Consider the following 17118-nt stretch of genomic DNA (forward strand, 5'->3'; position numbering starts at 1 on the left):
ACGAGACATTAACGCTTCTGAGCGGTTAGAGAGATGGAGAAGTATCCGAAAAGGAGTGAAGCGGCGCCTGGCGAGTGAGGGCAGCCCCGCGAAGCAGGCGCGCAGGCTGCAAAGCAAGGATGTGCATTGAACTTCCTACTAACCCCAGAAAGGACTGAGCAGGTAAGCTCGGGCACGGCAGCGATTTCCAGGAAGCTCGCCGCAGCGCAGCAAGGCACCGCAGGCATTTTACTCTCTCCGCGCCCCTCGGCCGGCTACCGAGGAGGACGTCGCCTGGGGAATTTTGGGGGTGCTGGGGAGAGAAAGCACACAGAGGAAGTGCTAGGAGCTGGGTCGCACCGCCTGGAATTTCGGGAGCGTCCCAGCTCCTCACAGACTAGCGGCTGGCCCGGGACGGTAGACCTCCACCCAGGGGCCGCCGGAGTATCTACCGCTCTCCCACACGTGGGACGGGATGCGTGGGGGCGGGAACGTCCTCCCCGCCGAGCACCTCCGCCTTGCTCTCAAGCGTGGCCAGGCACGTCCCAGCCGTCCGCGGGCCGGCCCCATGCAAGGCCCTGCCCCTGACGAGCGGACGTGTCGCTAGGCGGTGGGCGCGGCTCCCTCCAACCGCCGACACCTGCGCGGGGGCGGGCGGGGCGGGATCACGTGTGGCCCCGCCTTACTGCACCTACAGGCGGCTACCCCGCCCCGCGCCCCTCGCCGCTACCAATCGGCACCCATCTCCCGCCTCCTCCCTACGCCGTTTGCGCAGGCAGCGCTGTTTCCGCAGCAGTTAGGAGTGCTGGCTGTCCCCGGTCCTCAGGAGTTCGATGTAACCCGCCAGAGAAAATGGCGGCGGCAGCAGGGAATCGCCCCTCGTCGTTAGGATTATCCTCGGGCAGCGGCGAGGAGGCGGCCGCTGCTGCTGCCTGCGGGAGCCTGAAGGGCGGTGCGGTCGCGGGGAGTGTTGCCGGGAGCAGCGGGGGGCTCCTGCGGGAGGCGGGCGGCGGCGGCTGCCGGGAGCAGCGCTCTGACTGGAGACGGAAGCAGCTGCGCAAAGTGCGGAGTGTGGAGCTGGACCGGCTGCCCGAGGCGCCCCTCTTCCTCGCCGCCGCCCCGGCCGCCGACTGCTCCTCCTCCTCCTCCTCGCCAGAGCCCCCCGAGACGCTGCTGCTTCACTACCTGCCCAGGCCGCCGCGCTCTAGCCCCGCCAGCCCGGCTGCCTCCCCCAGCCGCTGCGCCGAGCTCCTGGAGCCGCTGCCGGCGGGGACCGACACTGTCGCGGAGCGGAGGATGGAGCCGTCCCCCCCGTCGAGGTGAGTGGGCTCCGGCGGGAAGTGGTATGTGTGAGTGGGCAGAAGTCGACTCTGGGCGGCCGCGAGTGACAACGGCGGCGGGTCTGTTTCCGCGGGGATGTCTCGGGGTAGGCTCCAGCGCCCCGTTCACCCTCGCGGGCGCCCGGCTGCCGTCTGGCCACGACCCGGCGGCGGATGCGGGGGCGGCAGGAGCTGCCCGCGCATCTCAGAGCTGAGACACGGCGGGCAGCCTTCGTTCGCCGCCTTCCTACGGGGCGCTGGGGGCACCTAGTACGTGGGCAGGGGAGGAGCGGCTGCCCCTTCGGCCTTCCGCCGCTGTCAGCGGCGCGGGGCAGCTCGGGGCCCGGTGGCCAGCGTCGTAGGAGCCGAGCCGCGGGGGGTGGCGTGTGTGTTTGCGGGGAGTGCTTTTGTGCTGGAGTCCCGAAAGTCTTTGAAGTGTGAGCTCGGGGTGGTGGCGGGGCCGGATATGTCAGTCCTCGGAGCGAGCAGAGCTCTCGGACTCTGCCCACAGCTCTGCGGTGCCAGGCGTGGGCTGCGCCGCGGTTCGGGCGGCGGCTGTGCGCCCGCCTCGGGTGCTCACCGGGCACCTGATCACTCTCCGCGCTGTGCTGGCAACATGCTGCACGAATTTAAGGAGTTTTTTGTTTGTCTGTTTGGTTTTTTTTAAGGACTTATCCGAAGCCTAATTCCAATTCGCAGCATCGTAAAATCGCAGAACTGATTTGTTTAATTCTTAGAGAGGGAGGAAAGGCTTGTAAATATTTATGTCCTCCATTTTTTTCCAAAAGAAAGTAACTTTGTGGTGGTTTAGTCTAGGTGATACATTTCAGTGGTTTCACTTACTGCCCTGATGTTTGTAGCCCTTATTTGCCTTCCATATGTGTTACGTGCGAAGTTCTTTTTCTTGAGGTTTTATAGAACTACCCATATTCTGCTTGTTTTGACATGTGTAGAAGTATTCAGGATGAAAGCAAACTCAGTCGATGGTGAAGCAGTTTAAGTACTTTAGACCACATTAAAGCTTTAATATGCAGTTGCTAGTTCTAACTGGTATGTATGGGGGAAGGCACTGCAGTAGTGATGGTGTAATTTTGATGTGCAGTTCACAATTTCATATGGATTACACGTCAGGTTTTATATTATGTGGACTGTGGAGTTTAAGGACTTAATATTACTATCCAAGGATCTGTTATAATACTGTCTTACAGCTTCACTAGTTATTTAAACCGCATAAGAAATCTAGTTCGAGCTTGGATCCATGACTTGTGTAATTCTTTTTAGTTGTGTCTTACATCAGTTAAACCTCAAAGGTACTTTTTAAAGGCTTATTTGTCCTAGATAGTTAGTTAGAACTGTTTTCTAGACTGTTGTACTGTTTTGATGAATTCTCAGCAATTCAGGTGAATTTTGGTCTGTTTCTAGGGCAGTATAAAGGTACTAGATACACTGCAGTCATGATAGATGAGAAATGTCTCGGTACTTAGAGTGGGAAATCTGAAGCATTGGGGGGAGATGTATGGATGTTAGCAAGTAACTTATTTTTATGACCCTTAGCACCATCTTTGCCTCTGAAATGGTAGTGTACTGTATTTTATAATACTCTAGAAACCAGTTCCGTAGTTTCCAAGGAAAACAAAGAATCCATGTCGGAACACATTTAAAACAACTCAGTCTTATAATGATGGCAAATGTGATGTGGGTTTGATATTAGAGGATCAGGAAAATATCTATGTCATCTATATCTGGCATTAATGCTGAAAAACACAGTCTGGCCTTGCTAGGCAGTCCCACAGCAGCAGTGACAAAGCAGCTGTGGAAATTTTTTCCTTTTGCTTGGACAATTTTGCTTTCTTTTATGTACCTGCGTTTGGACAAGTCAGTGTTTTGAGTGTGTCTGCAACTTACAGCCCTTCTAAATGCTCTTTGAGTAGGAATATCAGCAAATCATGGACATACTAAATGACAAGTACTTTTCTCTTTAGTATTTAATGAGGTAGTGTACTTTCAATTTATCATAAATGCAGTTAAAATACATGGTAATATTAATAGTGATTGTTCTTCAAAATACTGTATATAAGCATTTGTAGGACATCTCAGCAATTCTGTACGTCATGTTACCAGTAACCAGATGTTAGACAAGATATTACTCTGTCAGGCCGTATCAAAAATTTAAAATATCTCTCTGCCCTTCCTGTAATATTAATGGATTTGTTCTAGCCCAAGGAAGTAGGTTAAGTTGTATGTAACAGTTAGCATATTGCACATTAAATTTGTGTGAAGCTGTTGCCCAAATACTTATTAAGAGTCAAACTGAAGGACATAATCAAAATAATATATTGTGTGAAAGTTTTTTTTCTGTTCTGTTTTTAAATACAGTAGTTGAGCTTTCCCGCTAAGACTCTACTGTTAAAAATAGTGTGCTTGTTCTGAAGTCCCCCTATCAGTCCCTTCGGTATTACAGTTACTGTATTTAAGTAGATTTTCTGTTTCTCTTGGTGCAGGAAGACCTGGATAAGCCGCACAATGAAACTGAGAAGGGAAATTGACTTTGCTGTTAAGTCTTAAAATGTAAATATTACCTTTTTTTTTTCTTTACTGCTTGTTACAGCAGTAAAACAAGTATTTTCACTAAAGGCTGTGAACTTTGTAAACTATCTTTTTATATCACTGTAAGAGGAATGACTTGTTTTATTAGGAAGTGCAGCTTCAACATAACGCACTTCAGACATCTTACCCTATATCTATACTGACAGCATATTGCTTTGGTTTATATGAACTGATCCAAACAGTGATTTAGTGATAACTCTAGTATGATTTCCTATTACTTGAGGGAAATCCATGAGAGCAACATGTACCTCTTTCTCTGGGACTTTGATAACGTTATTTTAAAACATCTCAACCCTTTAAGTGATGTTTATTCGTGCCTGAAATTGGTGTAGGTGACTTATTACATCCCAAAGTACAGGATTAGTTATGCTGCCATAACCACCATCTTATACAAATGAAAAGCAGGAGATGCTGCAGTTCATCTTCTCTGCATATGTTAACCATGTACTGTGTGACTTGTGTGAAAACTGTTTGAATTTGAAAATGCATGTGCTAGGTAAGAGATGCTTCTCAGATTGTTCATCAGCTGCAGAATAACCTTTGTAGATAGTTTTATTGTATTTTCTGCAGTTGCTTTTTGACCCTTGTTTAAGACACCCAAGATACACTGTATAATTAAAGGTTTAAATATGTACAAACGTGCATTTAAAAGCTCAGGTTTAGCTCTGTTTATTAATTTGTAGCACCTTTGACTTTCAGAGGAGGGCATAAATGCTTTAGCAGAACACTGGACAGGGAAGTGGGGCAGGCACAGAGTGACAGCAGATGCAAAGTGCAGTGTGGCCGAGATTTGACTTGCCTTTTTATTTTTAAAAAAAGTTATTATGTCTTTGTTTGTGTTGTCAAAATGTAGCTAAGATAACATATACTGCTTATTATTGACCTTGGCTATTCTTAGCTAAGGTAAAATGCAATTTTATGTCTTTTAACCAAGTCCATAATGCTGGATATTTTTAACCAGCTGCTTAAATAAGCCATATTTTTTTCTGCTTCTGTTTTGAGCTGAATGCCACTGTGAGAGAAAATTCAATTCCTACCTGTTCTGTGGCTTGAGAGTACTTTTGGAAGAGGGTCACCCTCTACCACCATGTCTGATTTTTATCAGTCTTAGTTATTGCAAGTAGTAGGGTTCTGCTTAAATGGTCTGATCTGGTATGGCAGTTTCTTTGTTCCTATGCTAAGTAAATAGATTGTAGCTAACTAATCTGGAGCTTTCTGTCTCACTGGATTTAGTGATACCAAAGGTTCAGTCTCCACTGTCACTCAGTGGAGTCTGAATACTGCTCAGTTCAATACCTGTGTGTAGACATGTGCAGTTGTGCCTTTAGTCAAAGGTTAAACATATAGAGTACAATATTTGGAGATTTTTTTTTCCCTTTTGTATGATGGATTTGAACATCATGAGAGTCTTCAGTGTGCTAATGCATTTGTTGTTATTTTAAGTTGGAGTAAAGGTAATGATGCAGATGTGGAAAAGTTTACTGTGGTGCCGAAGAGGATGAGGCAGGAGTAGCAACAAACATTTGGGGGTAGGGTGATTGGGAATGCTGCTGCTGGTGGTTGCCATCTTTCAGTATTGGTGAAACTTGGATAAGCTCGTTTAAAATAGAAATAATACATTGCCATGTAGTTTCACTTTAAGGAAACTTGTAAAGCAAGTTTTCATCAGCAGTGGGTGATAGGAAAACAGATACAGTTCGAGTTCTGAGTTTCTAATGCTAATCCTGATGTTCTTGGAGGATTCTCTTCAAAGATGCAAGAGTCATTCTATTTTACTTGTTAGCTGTTTTGCTTTTACTTAGAACTCTAGAAATAGTCACTCTTTTGCTTGAGGCAAAGTGGATAGAAAGCCCTTAAGAAGGCTTCATTAATTGTCTCTAGATGACTAGGAGAACGTGGTTAAATGGAAAGTTGCTCTCAGTTGCTTCCTCCTTTTTTATCTTTACCCGGAGGCTGAGTGTGTTGCCTGCAGGGCACTTCCTATTTCCTGTTGTCACCACAGTGGAGAACTGGAGAATCCTGCTCTGTGGTGAATAGAATTGATTATTTTTAAATAAGATATGTTCGGATTTGTTGGGTTTTTCAATGGGTTTATTTTTGGTGTTTAGGGTTTTTTTTTTTTTTTGTTTCTTGGTGTGGGGAGCTTGGCTTCTTTTTAGGTTTTGGTTGGTTAGGGAGTTCTGTTGGTTTTGCTATAGTATTTTTTCTTGGAAGATCAGTTTTATTTGGTCTTGGCTGAAAAATGTCCTGAAAAAAGCAGCAGCTCTGTTTACTTGATAATTAAGTTCCATTTTAAATTGTGAATTGTCTTGTGTCTGGAAACATAAATTACTTCTCAATTGTCTAAAAAGCTGTTAGAGCTGATCACTTTTCAGTTTTACTTAGAAATACCCATTTTTTCACTAGTGCTCAGCATCTGATGACTAAGGGTTTGAAGGTGTTTGCATAGAGTGTTTTATTCTTCAAATTTGTCATTGAATATTCATTCCTGTTGCTATGATGTGAAATTAAACTGGAATTCAAGTTAGTCTACCTTTGTTTCACACTTCTATGTAATTTCTTTTGTGTCCCTGAAATGTAAACTACTCACATAATTCATTGAAATGTAACAGAGTATTGTTTGTTCTCATCTTTCTCATCATAATACTCTAATTTTTAGTGTAATGGCTGCTAAGATACTGTCTATACTGGGGGACTTCAGTTCTTCCCTAGAACTTCTCATCGACAGATTTCTCACTGTGCTTGGTACTGCGGCACGTTGTAACTTACCCAGGGCCACTGCAGAAGGTAAGAGTAGAATGCTGGAAAAATAAATTGCGCCTGCTAGACCACGCTGACATCTGACCACATCTGACGTGTTTTCTGAGCTCTTCGTCCTTTTATTGAGCATCTTTGCTGCTTTTGAGCAAACTGAAATGAGTCAGCTGTGGGCAATGATAATCAGGTCCCTTTTTGAGCTGGTAGTTACCAATCAAAGGTATGCCACTAATACTCCTTGTTTTGGCCCAGGGGGTATACATTTCATTCCACCGAGGATTTTTTGTTTGTCCTGTATGACCATCATGCTTGTATCTTCAGGATTGTTCCTTTCAGATACTAAAATGGCTCTCTGCAATTATTTTAAATGTTCAAGTAAAAAAACCTAATTTGTGTTGTTTGGGGTTTTTTTTTAAACAAATGTTTAGATTATTCATGTTAAAAAACCCCAAGTGGTGGCTCATATAGTTATGTAGAGTAAGTACAGTCTTGAAACGGAAATATAAACAGCTGTTTTTAAAATGGACTGGAGGTGAATTCTCTTAAACTTAGGCATATTAATATAGTAGTAATTTTTTAAAGTTATTTCAATATTACCTGTATATAGTTCCAGAATACAAGCTCTTCTATAATTATAGAACATTTTGTTGGGTTTTTAATTGTATATTCTGCATTTATCTGTAATGAATAGCTCAGTACACTAGGTTTCCTAATCTCTGCAGGCACAGTGGATGCCCCAGGGTATATGAAGTGCCTGCGCGCTGGAATTTCTGTTAGGTTGTCCATGGGAAGTATGACAACTAATTTTTTTTCTATACTGCACTAATGTAATCAGGCTCTTCACTGCATGTTGGCTTCTGGCAAGGTAACCAGCAGAACTACTAGATTTCCCTTTTCAACTCCAAGGTTAGGATCTCCTAAACTGCTACATCCTGCTAGACACTGTCTTACTCATATGTTCTTCAAACATCTTAAAATTAACTGAGAATTCGTTCTTTTACCCCTGACAGGAATTTAGTCTGAATTACAGCTGTGTGTGTTTTATCCTCCCCAGAGGCTCTTGGGAGGAAGAGCAAGGTTACGTGGGGAAGAGGTCTTGAAGACATGCAGATTGTTCTGTAGTTGTTTTAAGTCAGTATTACAAGAAGGTCTTGTGTACAAGAAGGCATGAAATTAAAGTCATCAAGCCACACAGATCTCTTGAGGGTAAGCTTCAGCATTGCCATTTTTAAAATGCAGTGTTCCAAACTGATACAGACAGGATTCGATGACTGCTCTGTTTGATTTCTCTCACTGTGAAAACTGGCTTGCAGACTGATACTCAGACTGGCTTTCCTTTTTTTTAAGAAGGTAGTTAATCCTCATCAGGGTACTGAATAATAAAATATTTTGGGTTAAACTAAGACATCTTCCATCTGTGCAAAGTTGTAAGGTGCTTTCATGTTAGGGTGTTTTCGCTATTGTAAACCAGCATATGTTGATCCCTTCAGCAAGCTGAGTGAGGAGAAATACTGATTGGAAAAGTTTTGCTTAGATGTTACAGGCCAATTTAAAATTACTGCAGTGGGTTATAGCAGTGTAATGTCTGACCACTGCTTTTGGCTTCTGCTGCAGGTCAGTGTGCTGCTGTTGAAAATGGTTACTGTCATCACGCATTTCAACTATACTGCTTGTAGTGAAAGATTCAGTTCTTTAAAACAAAGCTTTTTCCTTGTATTTCAAACTCAGATGAGCCCAAGTGACTGTCCTGGGAGTGTAAAGCAGGAGGGAAAAGGTTAGAAAGAAGCAGATCAGTAAAATAAATATGTGAAATGTTTCCTTATATCAGAGGTGCTTTCAGCCCAGAATTTCTCAGAAATTTTCTATCCACAAAAGAAATTGGGTTTTGCAGACTGCAATTCTGAGCTCTTCTACAAATTCTGTTTCTTTTCTACAATAGAAGCTGGACTACGTCATTTTCAGAAGGGGGGGAAAAAATGTTGTAAGGCTTTGAGCTGAAAATTGCTTTATGAGATGTCCCTGGGAAAGGTCTTGATGACATCTCTTTCAAACCTTTACAGTCCATACCACTTAAATCAACGTTAGTAACTTTCTTTGGCTGTTGTTCTTGGGATACTTTGTAATGTTTTCCAATAAAATCACAAACCTTTGTGAAAACTGTCATTTCTCAGAAAGGTAGTGTCTTTAACCAGATAGTTCCTGTTTTCTCTAATGGTATTGAACTAATAAAATGGCTAAATGTTTATCTTCTTAACTCATTTGGATTAGAAATTGAAATTTCATTATTTACCTAAATCTTTACTGATTAGCTAGCTCTTTAGAAAGCTATGTGTATGTATGCTAAGAGGAACAGTGCTGCTTTTTCTTCAGTTTTGTTTATTAAGCATGTGGTTATGTTGCGGCATGCTTGGGTACAATGGTAAAACATCTTGTCCTGATAAACATGCTGAAGTATATGAATCCCCTTAGTACCTCAGCAGAAAATGGGTATGTTCTCCAGTTTGCTTGTTCTGACCTGCTGTGAGCTGCGTGTTTGTGACAGTATTTCACAGTTCTTCCACTAGTGAGGATGCCCAGCAAAGCCAAATGGGGAAGGACAAACGCTTCAGCATTTTGAAATCAGCTATGTATGAATTAAATTCCTGTGTTTTAGAATCAACTGCAAATTGGAATATAGGTCTGGTGCCAGGGCAGGCCACTTGTAGATCCTGGGAATCAAGACTGCAGGGGAGAGCACAGCCAGAACTTAGCTTTTGGCTTCCTTTCAGCCCAGGGAGTGGATTGCCGAGGAGCTAGCAAGGGGAACTGGTAGGAAATTTGCCAGGTTCTACCATGCAGACAAAGTTTCGTAGGAGTTTCATCAAAATATGTCCCTGATGTTTTTGGAGGGTTTTTTTTTTAATATTTGTCAATGTTTCTTTCTAGGCAGCATAATTGTAAATAGCTCATCCTTAAACAAAAATACATGTTTTAATCCTGTGAGTGAACCTCTACTAAAGCCAGTGCAATGGTGGAACCTTCCAGGCTTTACTGGATTCTTTTGTGAGCAAGTCTATATTTTATGTCTATCCCACTTATGGTTTTAGTGCCTTAAGCTGAAATAAAGCAAGACTGACACTGAATAGATGAAACTAATCTGGGTGTCATGCAAAACATGAATCCTGATTCAGAGGAAAATCAGGACCTGAATTATGACTGTGCCTTCCTTGGGGACATATTTGTAACTCTTGCAGTGTTCTGAAGTTTCTCTGCTTGTCAGCTCTGTCAAGCTACTGGCAGCAAAGCTAAGCTAGTATAAAGCCTGTTGTACTCTCAATGACTAGGTAAGTGCTGTGCATATTGTAGCCTTCAGCTACATAAATCTTGGTATGGGACCTGTCTGATTAGTGAGGTGGACCATGCTGATTTGTGAAATAACTAAAAATGGTGAGTTTCTGCCATGGTTTTAACCTAAATTCAAAGGATATAGCAGCGAAAGTTGTCACAAGTAAGAATATTACAATTTTCCCCTTTTTTAATTTTTATTTTTTCTCCACTACAAATAGTTATACTTAAGGAGCCAGAAGATTTTGAAAAAGTACTCAAGTTTGCTTCTTCCAGCTTACTAGGAAATAATTCAGCTCCATTCCCACTAATGTTTGTAAGGGAAAGACTACTGCACGTTTGCTTTATCCAGTTACCGTTGCTACAAAAGATGTATTAGGTTTCTCTGACTGTAGAGTCAACAGGGCTATGCAAATCCCTGATCTGCACATCTAGTAAGTAGGCAAACTGGACTGGGACAAAGGCAAAAATGAAGGACTGATTTGTGCAGTTGTGCATTTCCAGATCTGTGAAATCTGGATATATTGGATCAGATGGCCACTGTTAACAGGATGAGTTTAAACAAGACCAAATGCCAGGTTCTGCACTTGGGTCACGACCCTAAGCAACGCTACAGGCTTTGGGAAGTGTGGCTGGAAAGCTGTCCAGCAGAGAGAGGGACCTGGGGGTTCTAATTGACAAGCAGCTGACCATGAGCAAGCAGTGTGCCCAGGTGGCCAAGAAAGCCAATAGCATCCTGGTTTGTATTAGAAATGCTGTGTCCAGCATGAGTAGGGAGGTGATTGTCCCCTTGTACTCAGCTCTGGTGAGGCCACACTGAGTATTGTGTTCAGTTTTGGGCACCTCAATACAAGAGGGATGTTGAGGTGCTGGAGTGAGTGCAGAGGAGGGCAACAAAGCTGGGGAAGGGCCTGGAGAATAAATCTTGTGAAGCGCAACTGAAGGAGCTGGAGTTGTTCAGTTTGAAAAAGAGGAGGCTGAGGGGAGACCTCATTGCTGTCTACAACTACCTGAAAGGATGTTGTAGAGAGGCTGGTGCTGGTCTTTTCTCACAGGTAATTAGTGATAGAAGAAGAGGGAATGGCCTCAAGCTGCAACTAGGTAAGTTTAGACTGGACATGAGGAAAATTTTTTCACAGGAAGAGTGGTCAGGCACTGGAATGCGCTGCCAAAAGAGATGGTTGAGTCACCAACCCTGCATGTGTTTAAGGGTCATTTGGATGTGGTGCCTGGGGTTTAGAGGTGAACTGTGTAGAGTAGGGTTCTTGGTTGGACTTGGTGATCCTGAGGGTCTTTTCTAACCTCAACTTTTCTGTGATTCTGTGAAATGCTGTCATCTGTGGAAAAGAGTTCTACTAGTTACACTAGGTGGAACCCAGCTGTGTTCTCACTCTGTGGGGATAACACAAGTTCTGTTATGGGAGCTGGCACTTTAAGAAGTCTCTTTCCATTAAGTATTTTCAGTTAATTTTTGCAGGAGAAGACACTGTTATGTATGGATTTCAAAACACTTTCTTGTGTAGCAGATACCATGTCAAACTTATTATTTGATGGAGGTTTGTGGAATTTTTTTCCCTACTTTTTGTGCTTGAAACCATGAATAATCAGTGTATATGCATAAAAGCAAAATTTTCATTGTAGTTGGGCCAGGTTTTGGCATTTGTCAGTTACAGTCAGTCTATGCAAATCTTTCCTTGGGTTTGTTTACAATCACATTCAGAAAACACAAAATGCTATATAGATCTTGCTCTTTATTTTCCTCCCTTGCATTTAGTTTAGAGAACCAACATTTTACTTTTTCTCTTGAAGGCCCAGTGTCTGCTCCATTATGTTTTGAGTCTTATTGTGGCAACGTCTTAATTTTGATATCTAAAAGGAAATGGGAAATGAGACAACATGGGTCTAGCACTGTTACTCCCTTTCCATGTTCAAATAAATGTAATGTTTTTATAACTGGGAGGGATAAAGCTGGCTTTCACAAGGGAAGTTGTTAATGTAGTTGATTCTTACCATGGCAACTTTTGATAAGGTGTTATTGGGTTACCCATATACTTATTTGTGGTCACTAATTAGAGGATTTAAAATTTTTAATTTTCAAAAGCTGTGAATGGGGAGTCTGGGTATTGAAAAGCTAAAAAAAAAACCTAAACCAACCCACAAACTATTCAGCTTGCTTATAACTTTATCTAGATGCATGGCTGGATGGCTAATGCTTAACCCAAACATAACAAGCAAGTAGATGGGAAGGCTGTCTTCTGAAAGTGTTGACCTTCTCTGTCTGCACTGCTCAGAGGGATGCAGGTTGGGCCCTGTATCAGAATGTTCACATCTGAATGTTTGTTGTTAGAAATAAACCTGAAACTGACTATGCAAATACATTTAGCATTTTAGATAGGATTATGAGACAGTCACTGCTTCTGTGCCACCTGGGCTGAGGTCAGCCTTGTTCCAACTCCATTTTAAAGCCATGTCTTCTGCGTGATATCTGCATTGACCTGGGACTCTGTCACCCTAGTTCACAGATTGCCTGTTAGTTTAGTGTAGCAATTAATTCAATGGGTGATGTCAGTCTTCAGTGTCTAGTTCACAGTTAGGTCACTTTCAGTACCTACTGTAAGATTAATTTGTTGAGAAAAGTATTACCATAAACAGTCCATTAGTAAGACAGAAGGGCATGGCTTGTTTCGCACACAGGCTTTCCTGCAACTATATTTCCCGCAGTACTTCCTGGAAATCAGTTTTTATTTCTTGCTTTTTACATACGTGGTGTAGTTTCATAGTGATTTCAAAAGCACTTACACACCTGTTTAAATTGGGGACTGCTTTGCCATTTGCTGTTCCATTCTTGAGAGGCTGTGATACAAGAGCTCTTGACAAGATAAATATCATATATTTAGTGATTACAAATGTTTTCTTGATCTTTGATTATTTTATTAAAATTTAATAGGGAACTTACCAGTGTATTAAAGTAAATGCTTTTTACACCCTCTTTTCTTAGACACTGAAATAAAATTTATATTGTGTTAACAAAACAAAGAAAATGAAATTGGACTGCTTGGTAATCACCTGTTTAATTTGCTTTTGTATGCTGAAGCACAGCTAAGTAAAAGCTTTCTTGGTAGCATCTCAGAAAATTGCTTCAGATTCAGTTGTCTGGGTGAAAGAGATTTCCTTTAGGTGAAAGATTTCCTTTGAAACGAGGAGGATAATTTCCCATTTCTTCAGCTGGTTCAGTGAAACCTTGTAGTCATTTGCCACATTTTTCTGGCTGTTTCACTGCTTGAGTGATTATTAGTGCTTCAAGTAACAGTCCTAGTTTGTGTTTTGTATTGCTTATCTTTAGATGAATTGTTAAAGGAACCTTGCTCTGCTTTAGGTTATACTACTGATTTTTTTATTTTTTTTCATGGATTCTGATTTTTAAATCCTCAGATTGTGCAAGTGTGGGTGGCAACATGCAACTTACTGAGATTTTGCTTATGATTCTTTCTGTTAAGAAATACCTGTGAAATCTCTGGAGGAAAGCTTTAGAGGGCAGATTTTACAGTTTGATCTTTCCAAGAAAGAATGAACATTCTTGAAGGTAATTCGATCTTCATTTTCACTTAATTTCACTTGATTTTGAATAAGATAGTTACGGCTGCTTGTAAATAAGTCAGTTTAAAAATTGTAAATTGTTCTAATGAGTCTAGTGCAAAGAGTGAGCAACTAAGAATTTGCTTCAGAGGGAAGAAAAAAATGCCACAAAGACGCTTTTTTAAGCTGTTGTTTAAGCTGGATGTTTAGATTTTAAAATGTGAACGTATTTTAACCTAAGTTAGTGTACAGAGTAATTTAGTACAGAGCAGAAATCAGTTCAAACAGAAATCAATTGCACTGCCTCACCTAAACTTTTTTCCTCCCATGCCCATTTGGATTCTTTCCCTTGCAATTAGGCACTATTTTTTATTTTACAAAGTAACTGTCCTATTGTTTATTCACTGTATTTATTTTTTCTTTAGTATTGGAGTTTTAAACACATTCTTGTTTTCTATTCTTCTTTCTAGGTTGATTATATTTCTGTCTGAAGTATAATCCTGCTCAAGTTACTAAATTTTTTTTTTAATTAAAATTTAAGGTTCTGAATTTCTCTTGTTGGCATTTGATTTATATGTTTTCTGGGGATAAATGTATCTTCTTTAGTGTTCTGTCTTTGATAAGAATTGCTTATGCATAAAGTGAAGGTTGGATTTTAAATACAACTGAAATACAGAATTAGTTACCAAATTTAGACTTCAAATTTAAGTAACATTTTGAATTTTTTTGTTTTTAATTTTTTAGAAACCCAAATTTCTACTATAGATACTTCCATATAAACTGGGAAGATTTTGTAGTGTGAAGGTGACAACAGCAGTCACTGTCAGTCCTTCACCTCATTCTGAAACTGGCAATAGGGACAAATTAACTGAAGAGTATATGTATCAGCTGGTTTGCTCAAAATGATGTGGTTTATTCTGGCTTTTTTAGGATTGAGTGCACAATATTAAGCATTGCTTGCATTATGAATTTGAAGTTGGAAGTGCCTAAGAATCTTCCAAGAATAATGCAAAAATATTTACTTTTCTCAGATGTTGTATCTTGCTGAAGGTGCTTTTTGTTTAAATGTTCTCAAAGAGACTAGCTGGCTTTTATCTACCAATTTGTAAACCAATAAAGTTTAAGGTCATCATTGTAGTGGACTAGAATTTTCTTGTCATGTGAAGTTGTAAGATGGTTTTGAACAGAAATAAAAGAATCGGTGAATTCCCTTAGACCACTGAACTGAAATGAATAGGAAAAGCTCTGGAAATCAGATCAAGATGCTTAAAAGCACAGATTCACTTACTGCCCTTTTTTTTATTTAGGGCATTGTAGTGTGCAAAACGACGGGATAATCTTCATGAGAAACTGGTAATTGAAGTAAAAACTTTCTGCAGGAATGTATGCATTAGTTTCAGCAGTGTTTCATATTTCAATTGCTGTGTGGAAAGAGTATCTCAGTTGGTGAATTTAGTACTGTTAATTGACTGAAGAATTCTTTTCTAGGATAGTCCTGAAGTGAAATGGCAATGCCTGCAAATGATGGGGCTTTCGGACCTTTTGTAAGAGACAATGATTGCTCAGCCAGCCTCAAAACTTGTAGTCTGTGTTGGTAGGGATTTGAGTCTGACAGTGGGATGTGGAGAGGAAAAGGGACTGGTCTTGGCTTTACTGCCGACTCTGGAGCCAGTTCAACATTGTCGTTTATGGCCAATTTTTCTGGGTTTGCCATTGTTGTATGCATGTGTTCCAAGTACTTTCAATTTTTTTTTTCTTCACTGCACTAAACAGTAGGGTGAGAGTTAAGGGAAAAGATATTTCAGTAATTTGGTTTTATACTGGAGTTTCATAGGTGGATTTCTGATTTTGGCTATTTTCCTGAAAGCACAGATGCCCCAGGAATGCTAGTTTAAATAAAGCTCTTCTTGTAGGTGCAAAATTATGTGGATATCATTCAAACATAAGATGAGGAAATGAAGTACGTATTGTTCCTTAATTACACACATGTCTAGGTCTAATACTGATGTTTGAAACCAGTTAAATTTATGAAATATATTTGAATAGTGTCTATTGACAAGGAGGTGCTACACAGTACTTAGTTTTAGTATTTTCCGGGATGTTTTCTTAAGGTCTTAAAGTCGGAGAAACTGTAGAATTATGCCTTTGCTTTCATTGTAGATGCACAACTCTTAATGTGCAGGTATGAAATTTTCTGTCATATACATACATGAGTTAGGTGTTCTAGGCAAACTGACGTAAAAACACCACACAGAATTTGCTATGAAGTTAGAAATCTGGAAGTCTCTTTTAAGGGGTAATGTTTGGAGGAAAAAGAGAAAAAAAAAAAAAAAGAAAACAAAAGTGGAAGTTACAATTGTTCCATGGATTTAATCTAGTGTTTATTCCTGGTTTTTCGTCTTTGAAATGCTTTATTCAAAATTAAAGGGAAAGAAAGTCAAATCAGACATCTTCTGCTCCCAGAGACATAGTGTCGGTTGGGAACATTTTGGACCCAGAAGAAGTAAGGATGCCTTTCAGGACTGCCATAGAGGTTGTTTTCACAAGTGAAATATTGCTGACTACTGCAATGTCAGCTCATGGGAATGAGGAGTAGTGTAGTAATTGAGAAACTGTGACATATATATGCCTGTGTCACAAATTACATTACAAAAATGCCTAAATATTATCAAAGGATCATTGTCATGTCTGATTTTCCAGCACTTTGTGGAAAAAACACTGTTTCAGTCTCTTGTCTCAATTTATTTCATTGCCTATTAAGTACCAGCAAAATTGGGCAGGTACCTCTGTGGCACAAGTGACAGTTATGAGATACTTGAATATATGGAATGAAGTGCAAGGAAAGAATAATAATATATGTAGGTTGAGTTTTTCGGTGTGTGTAAGGAACAGATACTGAAGTGATTTCTTTTAAATATCTCTGTATTGTTTCAAGGCTTCTCTATTTACATGTTTTTCTTCCAGATTTAGTGTTAATAGGTATAATTGGTTGGTTGATTTGGGAGGCTGCCATTATTTCAGCATTGCTCTGATATCTTCATCTAATGGCAAGTTAGCAGTAGGTTTCAGTATGTTTACACTAGAAGCCTTGGGTTTAGCAATCATGCACTGAATGGGAATGCATGAAATATCGTCTTGTTTGCTTGTAATTTTACTAACTGGTGAATATATGAAACCAAAGAAACTCAGACAAGGATAGCTTTTCCTTCCCCACACCACTCTCTACCCCCTAGACACTAGTGGAGCTTGTGTTTTGTGTTGAAATAAACACAGACGCTTTTGCTTGTTGTTCTTATGCATTTGAATTCTACTGCCCTTCATATCGGAGAAATATTTTGGTTGAGTAAACTGGAGATTTTATTTTGGCTAACTAACTTGCTTCACGCATCAGTCATTGGTTTTGTCAGCAACACCTTCATGTGTGGGCTATATTTTGTGCATTGCTTTCTTCTCTGTAAGAACACTGATTTAAATTAATGGTGTTTACATATATGTGAGCACTTCCGGCTTAATGGGTCCTGAATTGAGGTGGCTGTGTGATGCTCCTATGGATAAC

The 17118-nt window shown here is 40.8% G+C and overlaps 1 protein-coding gene across 1 annotated transcript in view; it reads left to right on the forward strand.

Moving 5' to 3' along the window:
- Nucleotides 1–816: 816 nt before the first annotated feature.
- Nucleotides 817–17118, forward strand: part of MAP3K1 (mitogen-activated protein kinase kinase kinase 1) — a 60697-nt gene continuing 44395 nt past the window's right edge. Inside the window, exon 1 of the mRNA XM_054397661.1 lies at nucleotides 817–1298. Within this exon, the coding sequence (XP_054253636.1) occupies nucleotides 832–1298 (467 nt within the window). The 5' untranslated portion in view covers nucleotides 817–831. The remainder of the gene's footprint in view (nucleotides 1299–17118) is intronic.

The sequence above is a fragment of the Indicator indicator genome, chromosome Z (genome assembly GCF_027791375.1).
Source record: "Indicator indicator isolate 239-I01 chromosome Z, UM_Iind_1.1, whole genome shotgun sequence".
Lineage (NCBI taxonomy): Eukaryota > Metazoa > Chordata > Aves > Piciformes > Indicatoridae > Indicator > Indicator indicator.